At 38.6% G+C, this 15,297-nt stretch overlaps 1 protein-coding gene across 1 annotated transcript in view; it reads left to right on the top strand.

Moving 5' to 3' along the window:
- PREX2 (phosphatidylinositol-3,4,5-trisphosphate dependent Rac exchange factor 2) overlaps positions 1-15,297 on the top strand; it is a 182,454-nt gene that overhangs the window by 148,105 nt on the left and 19,052 nt on the right. The window contains exons 36-37 of the mRNA XM_069854213.1: positions 6,382-6,448; positions 7,644-7,834. Coding sequence (XP_069710314.1) covers positions 6,382-6,448; positions 7,644-7,834 — 258 coding nt within the window. The remainder of the gene's footprint in view (positions 1-6,381; positions 6,449-7,643; positions 7,835-15,297) is intronic.

Below are 15,297 nucleotides of genomic sequence, written 5' to 3' on the forward strand. Positions count from 1 at the left end.
TGACTTTCTATTAAAATGCAGTTTTCTACAGGTGTTCCTGGTAAGCTCCCTAATTAGAGAAGTCCAAGCACATTTGCTCTAAGGAGTTTTTTCCTGAATGCATCTGTGCACATGAGGGATGTGTCTCAAAGGCAGAGAGGATGTTCGGGGCACAGGCCATTCATTGGGATGCAGTGCTGTGGCTGTACTAAGTATGCTTGTAGCTTCTGGGTCTCTGCAGTATGCTTTGCTGCACATTGTTGACAGCAAGAGTGAACTGAACTATGGTGCAATATAGATGCCTAAAACTACACATTGAAATACCTGTTTGGATTCCGAAGCATCTATGAGGGACTTTTTATAAAGGCATGTAGTGATAGGATTAGGGGCAATGGCTATAAATTGGAGAGAGACAGATTTAGACTAGACATAAGGAGGAAATTCTTCACAATGAGGGTGGTGAGGCACTGGCACAGGTTGCCCAGGGAAGTTGTGGCTACCCCATCCGTGAAGATGTTCATACCCAGGTTGGATGGGGCTTTGGGCAGCCTGATCTAGTGAGAGGTGTCCCTGCCCATGGCAGGAGGGATTGGAACTAGATGATCTTTAAGGTCCCTTCCAACTCAAACCATTCTATTATTCTATGATTCTATGCAGCTACATTTTAGCCAATAAAAAAAATTACTGAAATCACTAGCTTTTAGATTAATAAGCATTTTTAGTGCCTCTTCAGCACCTATGCTTGCATTTAGGCATCTAAACACCTTTAAAATTTGGTTCCTAATGTTATAGTGGCTTGGATTGGGAATATTCGGAGGGAAAGAAACAAAACAATACATGAAAGTGAGGTTGGGAAAGCTTTTCTTCCAGATAACTTTTCTTTTATCCCCAGCACAGCACTTTGTTATGCCACCGCTGACTGTAGGATGACCCAGTTCTTCACTCCAAAGACAGGATCATGCTGTGGGAAAGACAGCTGAGCATTGCTGTCCTTCCCCACTGCTGGTGTGGGTGCTAATTGCTACTATGTAGTAATTATGTTGCCTGTGCATCAGAGGCAAAGAGGGTCTGGAAAAAATGTTCTTTCCTTCCTGCCCTCCATTCTGTCTGATTTGGAACTACTCTTTGAAATCAGCTGTGTCCAAGGCTATTGGCAGCTACTTTTGCAGCTTGTTGTACAGCCATAGTAGAAGAAAAATTAAAGCAAGCAGCAAAGTGAAAAGGTTGTTATTTTGTGGTTTTTTTCCCCTATGTTGTTTCTTTCTTGGATATCGTTTTTGGAGGTAAATGGAAATATGTTATGCTAAGGAAGCAATTATAATCAGTGGATCTAATGACAAATGATTTAGCTAACTACCCTCATTACGTTGAACATCTGATTATGCAGAGTTTAATATTTGTCATTTGAAAGTATTTCATTTACAATGTTAACTTCAAACAGTTTCTGTCTGAAACCTCCTGTATTTTTGTTATGGCCTAAGTAGCCCTCCACAGAATGATGGCAGATTTAATTTGATTCTTTATTCAGAGGTATCTTGTTATAATCCATGAGGTTTTCATGTTGTTTGGTTTTCTTGTTCCTTTTAATTTTTAAAAAGACAAGAAAGGGAAGAATTTCTGCCCCTAGAATTTATGCAAGCATGGAACAAAATCTGTCTGAAAACTGCAACATCTTTTTTATTTAGACATGCACATATACACGCACAGCAGCTTCTCAGGCTGCAGGCTTGTTGGCAGGCTGATGTTTTCTGTATCCTGTATAATTTAGTCAAGGCAGAAAATAGATGTTATGGCACTCATGACTTCAAACTGAACTAAAATCTTCTAAGAGTTGGGCTGATATAAAAGAGCTACAATGACATAAGGGACATATCCATTTAGAGGCAGTTAATTACTATGAAACAAAGAACTTGTCTGTCTCTGGAGCAAACCGATGAGTCCTCAAGACAATACTTGCGTTATCACTTATTATCAAGACGAGATCATATACCAATTCCTGTAATAAATGCAAAAGTCCACCTTGAAACTGCCAGATTCTTCTCCTCACTGTTTCCAGAGGAAAGTTTTTCCAAACCAATTTGCTCATGTGGTTAAGAAGCTTAAGCTGTTTGTCCTTGTGTCACTATTGTCCTGTGATTTTAGTCTTATTCTTCTTTCTCTCTCTATCCACTTCAGTGAGTAACATGTTAATGAGCAACATTAGCAGTTTTTGTCACTGCCATCAAATTCAGGAAAGAGTAGCCTATAACCTCAGGTTTCAGAGAGTTTTCTTTTCAGTGCCATGGGATATTTATAAAATAGGTAAAAAATTTTTCGTGGTTTCAATACCAGACATTTAATACGTTGCTTTGTGTTTAAAAAAACCCAGTAAAACTGGACTTCATTGCTACATATACAAATTTATTATACAGTTCATATGACTATAAAAACTGGAAATCTGATGTTGTTTAGATTTTTAAGATGCAGTTCCAAATGAACTAGATACTCATGGCTGAACTCTCTCTAAATGCAAAATCTTTGTGAAGGGGAGATTGAAAATTAAGCATTCACTCTGAAGGACATAACAAGGAAATAATAGCTAAATTTGTCTCCTGATGAACTTAATGAGAAGCATTTTAGGTAGAACAGAAATTAAGATTCATTGCATCTAAGTGAAGCAAGACCAGAGAGAGAATAAAGAGATCGTGGACAAAGTAAATTAAATTTGTCTAGCCTGACTAAAAGATACTGCCAGATGGCTTAAATTTAGCTTTGTTTTTGTTGGTTTGGGTTTTTTTTCCCCTCTTCCATTGCTATGCTTTTTCTGTGAGTGTAAATTCATTGTTTCTTTTGACAAAGTATGATTAGTATTTATTATAGTAGTCTTCTGAAACTGAAAATTATGCATTTATTATATTAAAAAAACCCCTCAGAGTGGCCCAGATACTGAGTCTTTGTCACGGAGATTGACAGTTGGTGCATTCTGCTTGTTTTATCCTCTGCAAATGCAGAGAACATGTCTGCAGTGATCAGAGATGGAGCCTTTTCTTTCACTCCTGGTCACTGATAGGAATCCAGCCCAAGCCTGCAGCTTAAGCAACTCATAGCTGTAGTAGAAACCCTGACCACCCAATGACTATTTGGCATATTGTCTAGCAGTGTAATCCATGTCTGGAGCCTCAGGAGCCAAATAGGAGACATCTACTGTCTGAAAGGGAAATATGGAAGCAATTAGTTAGTACTAATGGGTTCAGTGTGGATTTGGGTGTTTGGATAATGATAGGAGAAATAAAACAGCAGAACTGGTCTGTGACCCAAGAGCTTGCCTTTTACTTAATAAGTAGGATGGTTTCAAGTGATCTTGAAAGTAGGTAGAGATGCTGGAGACTAGATTCCTGGAAAAATAGGAGTTAAAATATAGCATATAAAAAGTGTGCAATGTTACATAGAGAAAATAGCGGGTTTTTTTCCATTTTTTTGTTTTCCATGAATTTCTCTCCTAACAGTTCCATGCTCGTGTTTCTGTTATCACCTGCATATATGTTTATAAAGTGTTTGAGGGCAGGGCTGTGGTGTGACTGCTGGGATAGTAAGGTTGTCCTTTGCAAGCACCCTCCTTGGTTTGGACCTCAAATCCTTGTATTCATTGTAACACCAAATTATCAACATGCCCTCTTCACTGACTGGAGGGAATATAAATTTGTGGGAGACCAGTAGTTTAGCCAGGCTTGCAAGAAAATGGCATGCACTATGAAGACTCGTTCCCTCTGTTTAAAAGTCCAGTTTCTTAGGAGTTCAGTTTTCCAGGGCTCAAAGTCTGTTTCCCAGCTATGCTCCTAGTCTATTCCACTAAAGCAGACATTTACCAAGAAAGCCTTTAAGTTTCATTTCTTGACATTTTCTGAACAACCCTCCTCACTTGTAGATATTTCTGTGCATAACTGAATCTAGTTCTTCTCACTCCTCTCTGGTTTTTGCTGGTCTCATATTATGGTTATGTCCTCCTCCCCATAGACTGCAGTGTTTCCCGCAGTTCTGTTTGCTTACACTTGTAGTAGAGAGTGGCAAAAGCTGGTTTGTCAATTTGTGCGTGGAGTAAGCCAAGAATGATAGAAATGTAGAATCATTTAGGTTGGAAAATGCCTTAAAGATCATTAAGTCCAACCTAGCAAAACCAAGTCCATCACTAAACCATGTTTGTAAGCACCACATCTGCCTGTCTTTTAAATATGTCCTTTCAGGCAGTTGTAGAGTGATAAGGTTGCCGCCCCTCAGGCTCCTCTTCTCCAGACTAAACAGCCCTATTTGCTTCAGCCACTCCTCTTAAGATCCATAAAGGATCATAAGGATCAGATATATCCTTTGCCACATTACCCGTGCTTATCTACATGATCTTGAGTATCTTGTGACCAAAGGACTGAAAATCAAGTAGAATTAAAATACGTCAAGGCACATCTTTACTGTCGTTATATTTCAAGGAGATGATGATCATCATCTAGGATAATCCTGTGGGCTTCCTGGAACAATAAACTGTTTTGCCTTGCTTGAATTATTTGCATGTACAAAGTTACTCAGGAATGCATGTCTCTGCAGGTTTGGAGCCACTTTAAGGTTCAATTTTCAATATTTCAACTTTTCAGGATTTTACATGATCAGGTCAGTTTTGGAGAATACCCTGTAAAATGCTTCACTAGGAAAACATCAGTACTTCTGCATCTCCTTTGTACTCAAGTTCTAGGAAAACATCTTGAGAAAGCATTCATCTTGTGATAGATTTTTCTTTTTGAACTCTGAGATGTTTGTAACCTCATTGTAGTGCAAGTTTTCCTGTTATTTGACATTGTTACATAGGGGATATCTTACAAAAGTGGAACACAGCAGGAAGCCCCTGTAGTTTTAATTCCTTTTGCATTTCCTACCTTTTTTAAAGAAACCCTTTTCTGCTACAGCTTCGAGCACTTGTAAGGCTTTTAGAAGCAAAACCAGCATCACATTTGCAGATGAAGAGCTATGATTTCATTCTTGTTCATTTCAAATGGATTAGAAAATATTGTCCAAATTGGGCACCATGCCAAGATTGCCATTAACTTTTCCCATAAAATATGATTAAGGACCTTAACAAGCATTTAGTAATTAAGTGAAGTGCTTTGGAAATTTATATGCTGTCCACAGTTTGTCATGTTCTGTAAAATACTGAAGACAGTTTCTATGAAAAGCAATAAAAATAAAGCACTTGAGAAACATCTGGGAGTGTTATCTCATGGGGGGATAGTTTCATTTGTAACAGGATATTTTGATATTTAAAATTAATGTTGTGTGTAGTTGATTTTTGTTTGTTCTTTAGGTTAATGAATAATTGACTGAATTAATGGACTAATTCCTATAATCGTATATCCCATTCTAGTGTCCATGTTGCTTCATTTTGCATCCTGAGTTGATTATTTTCCATGTACTCCATTAATATGTGTACTGTTCTATATTTGGGTTCTGGTTTCACTTTGTGCAGCTGAATTTGCTGAAGTAACAGTCTAAAGAGAATGGGAGTGCTGAACAGACTCTAAATGAAGCAAATTTTCCTGTGGCATGGCAGGATAAAACGATATAGGCTTTCAGTCTCATAGTGTTCAGTGGATGGCTGGGTGATGGTTTGTTTTTTAGCTTTGCTAACAAAGAAAAAGGTTGGTCTGTTCCTGCTGAGGTACCTTTTATGTTCTGTGGCCACTCAGAGTGATTTATGAGTAATTTTCTCTGCAAACCTCTTTTCCTTCCAACAGTTTCCAGCTTCCTTTGACACAGAGTACATTCTGGATCACACAACAGTCTTAATGGAATAACAGAACTAGATTAGCTTTGCTGTATTTTCTAAAGGGATTAATTCAAACCTTAAATATAGGAGAAGATGCTTTTCAAAACTGCAGAGCTATGGGAAGCAAAATCTGCTAGTCTTAAAGGTGGCTGGATTTTTTAATCAACTCAGTTTTTCCAGATTATTCCACTTCTTTCATGTTTGGGATTCTGTTCTGATATTATTGCAGTTATATGGAGTTAATATAAAAAAAGCTTGTAGTGCATAGGCTCAGGCTGTTTACATGCCAATTTTCCCAGCCACTATTAAAAACTTGACAGTTGCCACAAACCTTTGTGAAAATTGCTTTCAGATCCAGTTTTTCTACTAACCAGAGATTAAAGTTTTGCAGTGTATTTTCATGTGGCAGAAGGAATCCAGAACAAGAAACTTATTAGTTATTACTTTAAAAGAAAGATTGATACTGCCTGTTTACACATGTATTATTGCTTGATCCTTTGTTTCCAAAAAAAATAAATCCAACCTTAGAATGGTGTCTAAGAATACTCACCTATGCACATTTTGTTCAGGAGCTCAAACAATTAACAATTTTTGCCTTATTCTCTGTGTTCTCTCAGGGCATTCTACCTGGACAAGTCGAACTTGCCTCCAAATTCAACATCTAAAGTGGCTTATATAGATAAGGTAAATAAAAATGTTATGTGCCTGATTAAACTTTGCATGTTACACACTGTGTTATTTTAATCCTTTGCTGAAACTGTCTTAATTCCATTGAAAAACTGAATTATTTGAAACTGGGGGCAGGGAAAAGAGGAGCTCTCTTGTAGCATTTTGTCTCACCTGTGTTTTAGGTGTGATTCAATGCCATGTGATTCTGTATCAAAAGGTGTGGCTGGAGGGCATCAGTGTATTTGAGAAGAGGAACCATAGCTTTCCTTTTCCACTGTGCTTTCAGAGCAATGCCGTTGCTCCAGGAACATGTATGAAGTGGAAGGATAGGATTGGGGAAGAGTAGGGGCAGGCAAAAAGTTTTCATTCTGAAAACTGGAAGTGCTCTTCCAAATTAAATACTCCTTCAGCATCCTGTTTAGAAGGCATTCTTCTCGCCCTCCATCAAATGCCTTCATCTGTCTTTAAACTTATGTGACTGAGAGATCCCAAGGGCTATGGAAATCCATTTAATGCTGTCTTCTATTGTTGGAGAGTTCATGTCCACGTTGCAGCCCAGTAAAGGGAAAAAGAAGTTCCTTGGGCCTTGCCTACACTGACTTCAAAAGTGATTGAGCTACTCCGGTCTGATAAATAGTGATGATCAGCTGAACCCTGTGACAGACTAAATTTTTATCACAGTATCATCCAGCATGAGTTTTAACAGACTGACAGTTACTGTTTCTTGGATCTATGCTGGACTGCATGGGGGGGATGAGGACATGTGCCTGTTCCTCTTTGCTTGGTGAGTCAGCAACTTAACTTTCTGGGCAAAGGTACAGCTGGAGACATCTGGTTCTATGTGGAGTGACAGTAAGAATCACAGAATCACAGAATAACCAGGTTGGAAGAGACCCACCGGATCATCGAGTCCAACCGTTCCCATCAAACACTAAACCATATCCCTCAGCACCTCATCCACCCGTGCCTTAAACACCTCCAGGGAAGGTGACTCAACCACCTCCCTGGGCAGAATTTAAAGGTTTGAAAAAGTTGTCGTACGTCAAGTAACAGAAGACTGTGCACTCTGTATTTATTTTAGGGAATTTGGCATCAGCTTTATCAACCAGTCCTTCTGTTCCATCTGCATCTGTCTTGACCTGCTCCAAAAGAACATTTCATATGCTCTTAATAGCAAATATTTAAATCTCTCCCTCTTCCTTGCTTGCAGCTGATGAGGCCTCTCAATTGTGTAGATGAACTTTACCGACTGATAGGATCCTTTATCCGGTCCAAGCGCACCGCTGCCTGTGCATATACTGCGTGCAGTGCTTCTGGAGTTGGGCTGCTTTCAGTGTCTTCTGAACTCTGCAGCAGGCTTGGAGCTTGTCACATCATTATGTGCAACAGTGGAGTTCACCGGTATGACGATTTCTTTTCCTCCTTTTGTTTCAGTCAATCATTCAGTCATTGCAGTTTGAAGGCTGCTGGTTTTTATTCATAGAGATGTTTTGCACTAAATGTCTGACATCTTAGACTAAGTATCTAGCGCACGTGAAATATTTCTGGTGAAATTCGAGGACTGTATTTGCAATGATTGGCAGAAATGAGCAGTACAGTTTTGTTTTGTGCAGTTGTAGTGGATTGTTCCTCATTCACATCAGAAAAAGGCAGAAATCTTAATTGCTAAAGCATAAAAATGAAAGTTTCCTAGGTGAATGAGAGATACTATGTTAAACTCCTAATACCGGCAAGAAATGTTGGAATTTGTATTTGCTTTATAAGCTAGGGGAAACTGTAGCAAAGCTTATTTCAAGGAGAGAAACAAAACACAAGACATGCATTTTTACAGATATACCTCATGATAAGGAGAAGTTCAGCCTGTAGAACAATTGTTGTCATTAATACAATCAACTGATCTTTGTCATCAGTGCTAAGAGATTTTAATAGACATGTGTATATATGACAATAGCATCATTGCAGAACTCTCTAGTACTTAATGATATTCATCAATGAAAGCAATATATTTATGTTCCTGCTGGGCAGACTACCATGTTTTTGTACATTTCACAAAAAAAGCGAAGACTACAGTTGGGGGGGGACACCTAACAAACAAAACCCCAAAACATAACAAAGAATGTGATGCTAAACATCTGCTCTGTTTATAACAATTCCAAACCGTAGGCTACAGGTACCAGTATGTTAAAAATATACTCCTTTGTTTCTCATCTATGAAAATCCTGATTTTAGCAGACTTGGTTACCAATATATGGTGTTAGAATGAGCATTTTTTTCCCCTCATTTTAAGTAACGTCCTTTCTTTAAAGGAGCTTTGAGGAGAAGAAAAAAAAAAAAAAGCAGCAGAGCTGCAATGCAGATTATTGGGCATGAAAAATGGGAAAAGCTCCGTATATAGCTAACGGAATTAATTTGTATAAAAACAGTGCTTGCCATTTCTTTTAACAGAGTTTGGGTCACAAATTATTCAGAATGGTTTGGTGACTGAATAAAAGGTGATATGCTTGAATCTAAACATGGTCTGGTTTTAGATGAAAATAAATTATTCATCAAATTTCTGCTCAAAACTGCAGCTAATTCAAAGATATAAACTATTAAGTGTCTATTTAAGTATATTTAAGACAACACAAAATACTAGAAAACCAACATATTGGATTTCAAGACTATATCATAAGAGGAGGCTGAGTGAGCTTGGTCTGTTTAGCCTGGAAAAGAGAAGTCAGAGAAGGAGACCTTATCAATACTTGTAAATATCTATGGGGCGGAGGACGGGAGGATGGGGCGAGAATCTTTTCAGCTGTGCCCTGTGACAGGAAAAGGGGCAGTGGGTACAAAATGGAATGGAGGAAGTTCAACCTGAACATGAGGAAAAACTTCTTTGCTTGGAGGGTGACAGAGTACTGGAATAGGCTGCTCAGGATGGTTGTGGAGCCTCCTGTGTCGATTCAGAACCTGCTTGGACACATTCCTGTGCAACCTGCTGTAGGTGAACCTTCTTTCACAGGGGGGTTGGACTGGTTGATCTCCAGAGGTTCTTTCAACCCCTACCATTCTGTGATTCCATGATGATTAGCAATGGGAAAAGGGTTGAAATATGTGTGGATTTCCATCTAGATGTTAAAGGCTTCATGATCACCTATTTACATGAAGTAGAGGTGCAGAACACTTCTGTAAAAGCATGACTAGTGCTGCTTTACAGCAAGTCCATTTGAGCTTTTGTACAATATACCATTACTTCACTCATGCATTAATAATGCCTTTGTTGCTTCCATCTGTTCAGAGAAGGAAACATCAACTCTTGGCATTATTAGAGACACTTTCAGGTAGGCTCTCTAGGAAAAAGGAACACATTACTTGAGGATTTTATAGGTACCCAAAGAGTTTTTGCCTTGAACTTCCAGAAGTTCAGTAGAAAGCTAATGTATTTAGAGACTGGAAGGGATTCTTGTACTATCATTTTTTAAAGTGGTAAAAGTTGAGGTAGTTTTTTTAACAACAGTTTCCTGAAGTTATTATTGTGCATGCAAGTTAGATGGCCAAAAAAGTTTTTCCTTAGAATTTGATGTCATCTTGATGTCACTTCATATGCTGTTTTCTCTTTCTGGCCTCCCTGTGCCACATCTCTGGAGTCCAGCACTAAGTAGGCTCTGCTTTTTGGCATTCTGAAATTGCCTTTGCTCAGATAGAAAGGTTGGTTTGTTTCTAGCTATTAGGTTTGTTGGGTGAATTTTGATCCCAACATTTCTACTGCTAAGTTCTACTGTGTCTTTGAGGATCTGCTTCCCTTGCTGCTCTGCACAGTGAAGCTATCTTGTAGCACCATAAAATTCTGCAAAGAGGACAGAGGAGGAAACACTAGGATGCTGGATGTGACATAGATAATTTTGCTTTTTGTCTGCAATCTTGAAGACTTAATTCTTCTGTTTGTTGCAATATTATTTAATCAGGCTAGATAATCTTGCAAAATAATGCTTTTCAAGTTGCAAGTTAGTTCTTCAGAGTTCAAGCTACTGATTTTCAGTAAGAGAGGAAATATATCTCTGATTGTATTCAGCAATGTGTTTGGCCTTCTGTATTCTTAGAAACTAATGCTGTGAATTGCTTGAGTATGGTCAGTCACAGAAATCCCCCTTTCATAGCCCCAGGCCAAGGACTCACAACTACTTTTTATGACTGTGCTGCAATTATTTAATAAGTTGAAAACTGGTATAATCTACAGATGTTACTAAGCAAGCAGGTAGGGGAAAGATGTGAATGGTCTTCTCTTATCAGTCCTGCCACTTTAAAAATGAAGAATAATCAAACCAGAGAAAGGTTCCTGTATGCCTTCTTTTAAAAATACTCATTTTAGCCTAATTTCTACAACTGATCTCTCATGGGAGAGAATTTCTGAGAGGCTGTGGAAGAGTTCAGGGTGCTTGGCTGGTCAGCATCTTTCTTATGTTCCTGGGAACTGAGCAAACTATTAAACTGTCAGAATTTAGATATATGTAACAGTCTTCAAACAAAATCTATATGAATATTCCCTCACTCAATTTATCTATCTTTTACTGAACTGACTGGAGAGCCCTCTCTATGATTTTGCAACACAGATGTCAAGGATTTACTGGGGTAGTGTGTGTGTTCTGCCACCCCTCCTTCAGAAGCAAATTCCAAATAGTTTGAGAGGGAGGTGCTGGGTAGCAATCCAGTGCAGAAGAAGCCAAGAACTATGAAACAGCAGCTTTGTCTGTTTTGACAGTGATTGCTGATCTCTGGATCAGCAGTGTCTTGGTTTCTGAATTCTCCGTGATCCATATTAAATTGCTTTTTACACTGCACTAGGCTAAAGCAGCTTGACAGAGTTCATATTTTCATCCCTACATCCAAGATAATGCTGGGGATTTTGAATTGCTAGTGATTGCTTTGCTTTGATTTTTATTATGACAATATGTTTACCAATTTACATCAGAGCCTGAAATCCTGTATCTATTTCCAACAGCATTTCTTTTCAAATATATTTTGATCACCAGAAAAACAAGGATGGTGAAAACTAAGTCCCTTTAACCTTCACTGTCCTAAGTGACAAGTGAATTCTACAAACTCCCCTTGTATTATTGTTAGCGAACATGCCTTGTTGATCAACATCAGGAACAGAGCTCTAAATTAGTCCAAGAAATCAATAGTCTGCATTTCTATTTTCCCTGTTTTATCATCCATAATTATATTTCTGCCTGCCATTCAGCTGTCCCTCTGTAAACAATGCTTTGCTTTCTTTACTTGTATTCATTTTTTTTGAAGTTGTAATCACTCTGTACAAATGTAGGTGATGAAAGGCACTTTTAAATTTTATTGAATCATGATGTTTGCTCCTGCTTGAGGGAGAAGAGTGAGACTGCTCTGCACAGACATGCCGTAGCATCTTTCCATGCCAAAATGAAATTAGGTGCACCAGCTGCAGAAGTCTGTTCAGGGACCATCGGCCTTACAGGCTCAAAGGAATAATTTAAAGCATCCAAATGAAACAAATCCCAAGTTTATTTAAAATTTTGCATTTCCTGGAGGATTGAGAGAAAAGAAGTCTTTTGTAGTCTTGATGAATCCCAGAAAAACCACTACCTTATTTTCTTTTCTGAATTTTAATTTCCTCTCCAAAAAGTCTCTCCTTAGTGATACCATCCTTCAAGCTGTGGGGTTCTGCCTGGAAGGCACTCGACTGAATGATGAGGCAGGTTTTGCCAAGGGTTGATTATGCTGTCTCTTGTAGCTGGCACAGCTCCTGCAATCCAGCTAAACCTGCTCCATCTTCCACATAGCAAAGCAGAGTAACACCATAGGCTGTCCATCATGGCCAGCTGCCTTTCTGTGAATTGAATAAAACAAGGTGAAAAATATGAACTCTGATTTTATATTTAAGACATTCTATCATAAGAGTGCTTCCTTTCAGATTATTTGAGAAATTTTTCTGTAGGAATTTAGTTCTGAGCTCAGCGTTACAAAAAAATACCTCCTTGAAGATTTGCAGCTATATTTAGGCTATTAGCTCCACAGTAAGAAGGCTTTCTGGGATCGATGGCTCTACTTTCAGGGGATAGGTAAGCACAAGCTGAGGAACTAGCCCTTGCTTCACTCCAGCTTTCTGGTCTAAACAAGTCTAAACTGTGCTTTTAGTCCTGCTACCTTCCCATTTAATCAAGATTCCCTTCTTTTTTTTAACTGACAGTTTTGTTGTCTGTCTAAAATTAGTGTATTTTAGCGATACCCTACCTACTGAGGCATAAACAAACTTGATTTCATAAAACAATTTAAAATAGTTGGGGCAATCTCAAGCACAGTTACAGGCTGGGTGGAGAATGGATTGAGAGCAGCCCTGAAGAGAAGGGCTTGTGGTGCTGGTGGATGAGAAACTCAACATGAGCCAGCAGTGTGCACCTGCAGCCCAGAAAGCCAACCATATCCTGGGCTGCATCAAAAGAAGTGTGGCCAGCAGGGTAAGGGAGCTGATTCTCTCCCTATGCTCTTGTGAGACCTCAGCTGGAGTACTGCGTTCGGTTCTGGAGACCTCAGCCCAGGAAGGATGTGGATCTGTTAGATGAAGTCCAGAGGAAGGCCATTAAGATGATCGGAGGGCTGGAGCACCTCCCATACGAGGACAGGCTGAGAGAGTTGGACATGTTCAGCCTGGAGAAGAGAAGTCTCTGGGGAGACCTTAGAGCAGCCTTACAGAACTTAAAAGGGGCCTACAGGAAAGATGGGGAGGAGCTCTTTATCAAGGAGTGCAGTGATAGGATGAGGGATAACTGCTTTAAGCTGAAAGAGAGGAGATTTAGATTAGATATTAGGAAGAAATGTTTTGATGTGAGGGTGGGGAGGCACTGGAAGAGGTTGCTCAGAGTTGTGGACGCTCATCTTGGGAGGTTGGATCAAGGCCAGGCTGGGTGAAGCTTTGAGCAGCCTGGTCTAGTGGGAGGTGTCCCTGTCCATGGCAGGGGTATTGGAACCGGGTGATCCTTCCAACTCAAACCAGTCTATGATTCTATGATTTTATTTCAGTCCATGCTGGTTACTACTTGAAAGCAGTTATGCAACTGTTAAATATGTGATAATTTGTCTTCAGACAAAACAAACAAGACATTTAGCACAAATAGGTATTTCTACATAACAATTTCTACAGTTATGATCTTTTTTTTAATCTATATTTGGCTTTCATAGGTAGTCTGGTACTTTTTTGCATTGTTCATCTCTAATATGTATGTGAAAGACTATAGTCTTAAGAGTTCTCTTGCCTGTTTTAAATTTTGAGACACTATTTTGCTTAAAAATGCAATCTGAAAATGCAAAGAAGTGTGTAAAGTGCATTGAAACAGATGAGATGAATCTAACTTGTTACTATTACGGATTTCTTTTTTTTTTTTAATTATTTTTTTGTATTTTGGATTCCTTTTAACATAATGGACCAGGATAGACATTTAGTAGTAAGGCTGACACACAAGTAGATCACTTTGCTCTGTAGAATCATCCTCACACTTCAGTTCTTTGCAGCATTACCTTACCTGCACTCCAGATCTTTGGAAGAATCTGATTCTTCCTTACAAAAACTGTTACATTATAACAAAACCAGAATGGATCCTCTTGAGCCATCTAACATTAAAATCTTATCTGTATTGTCTTTAAATTCTGAGGTGGAAGGGAGTTAACAGAATAACCTGAACTATTACAGGACAGGAAGTAAATTGCAATTTTCCAGCAGATTTACTTGCCTGTTTACATGGGAAAAGGCCTTTGATGTGAAAGACTTTCTTTTCAGTTTTCAGGTTGTTGTTTTTGTTGGTTTTTTTTTCTTTAGATTTTTTTTTGGTTGCTTTTGCAAATATGGCTGAGAATGAGCAAGCAAAAAGCATGGGATAATTTGAGTCTTCTGAAAATGCTGTTCTTTCATCAAGCAAAGAATATTTAGTGGTGGATGTGCCTCCTTATAACATTTCCATCTGATTAAAGATCCTATAAGAAGGATGTTTCTGAAAAGATGCTCTATGCATTTTTTTAATACTGACAGATGAATGATGAAAAGAAGTGCTGGTTTTGTTCCTTACAACATATGGAAAGAGAAGTAATTAAAATAATAACAATGCCATTAAATACCTATTGAGTAGAAGCTTTAGATTTTAATTAGACTAAGCATACATACATCCTTATCATATTTTGTTTCCTATTCACATAGCAAGAACATAATGCATTTCGACATCTCTGACTATGGTATCTACTAAACCAATCTGCTTCACCTCATCTTTTCTATTCAGAGCATTTTTCTGAGGGATATTTTGATGCGTCTTTGAATGTAGGATAGCTTGAAGCCTGAGAATTAATTGAATGATTTACTTCCTTTTTACTTGGGTAACAGATACATAGTTTGCTGAGTCACAGCTCTGTAGGTAGTGTACGTGAATTCAAACTAGTTTTTTTCCAGGTGACATAGAACAAGCTGTCCTGAAATAATCCATTTATTAGTAAATTTAATTCTGTTTTCCTCTTTTACAACTTCATGTTTCAGTGTAAATGTATATCTGTCCAGCCCATTTGCTGCCCTTTAGTAAAAATAACATCCAGTCAGAAACAAATGGACTGTTGGTGACTGAAAATGATTTAACCCTTTTTGTTCAGGATGATCTGATCCAGAAGATGTTTGAAAGTTTGTATTTAATCTTCACATCAATAATGTCATGACTGATGGGAGAGTGGGGATAGCAGGCAGGGGCTGGGAGCAGCTGCAGCTCCTTCTGTTTCTTGGAAACCAAATGGGTGAAATGAGGAATTCTTAGCCCAGTTGTGCTGGGAAAACCAAGTGTCTGTGCTGCCTTGCTGCTGTAATCTGTCAACACAAGGAATTT

This window comes from Phaenicophaeus curvirostris, chromosome 3 (genome assembly GCF_032191515.1).
Source record: "Phaenicophaeus curvirostris isolate KB17595 chromosome 3, BPBGC_Pcur_1.0, whole genome shotgun sequence".
NCBI lineage: Eukaryota > Metazoa > Chordata > Aves > Cuculiformes > Cuculidae > Phaenicophaeus > Phaenicophaeus curvirostris.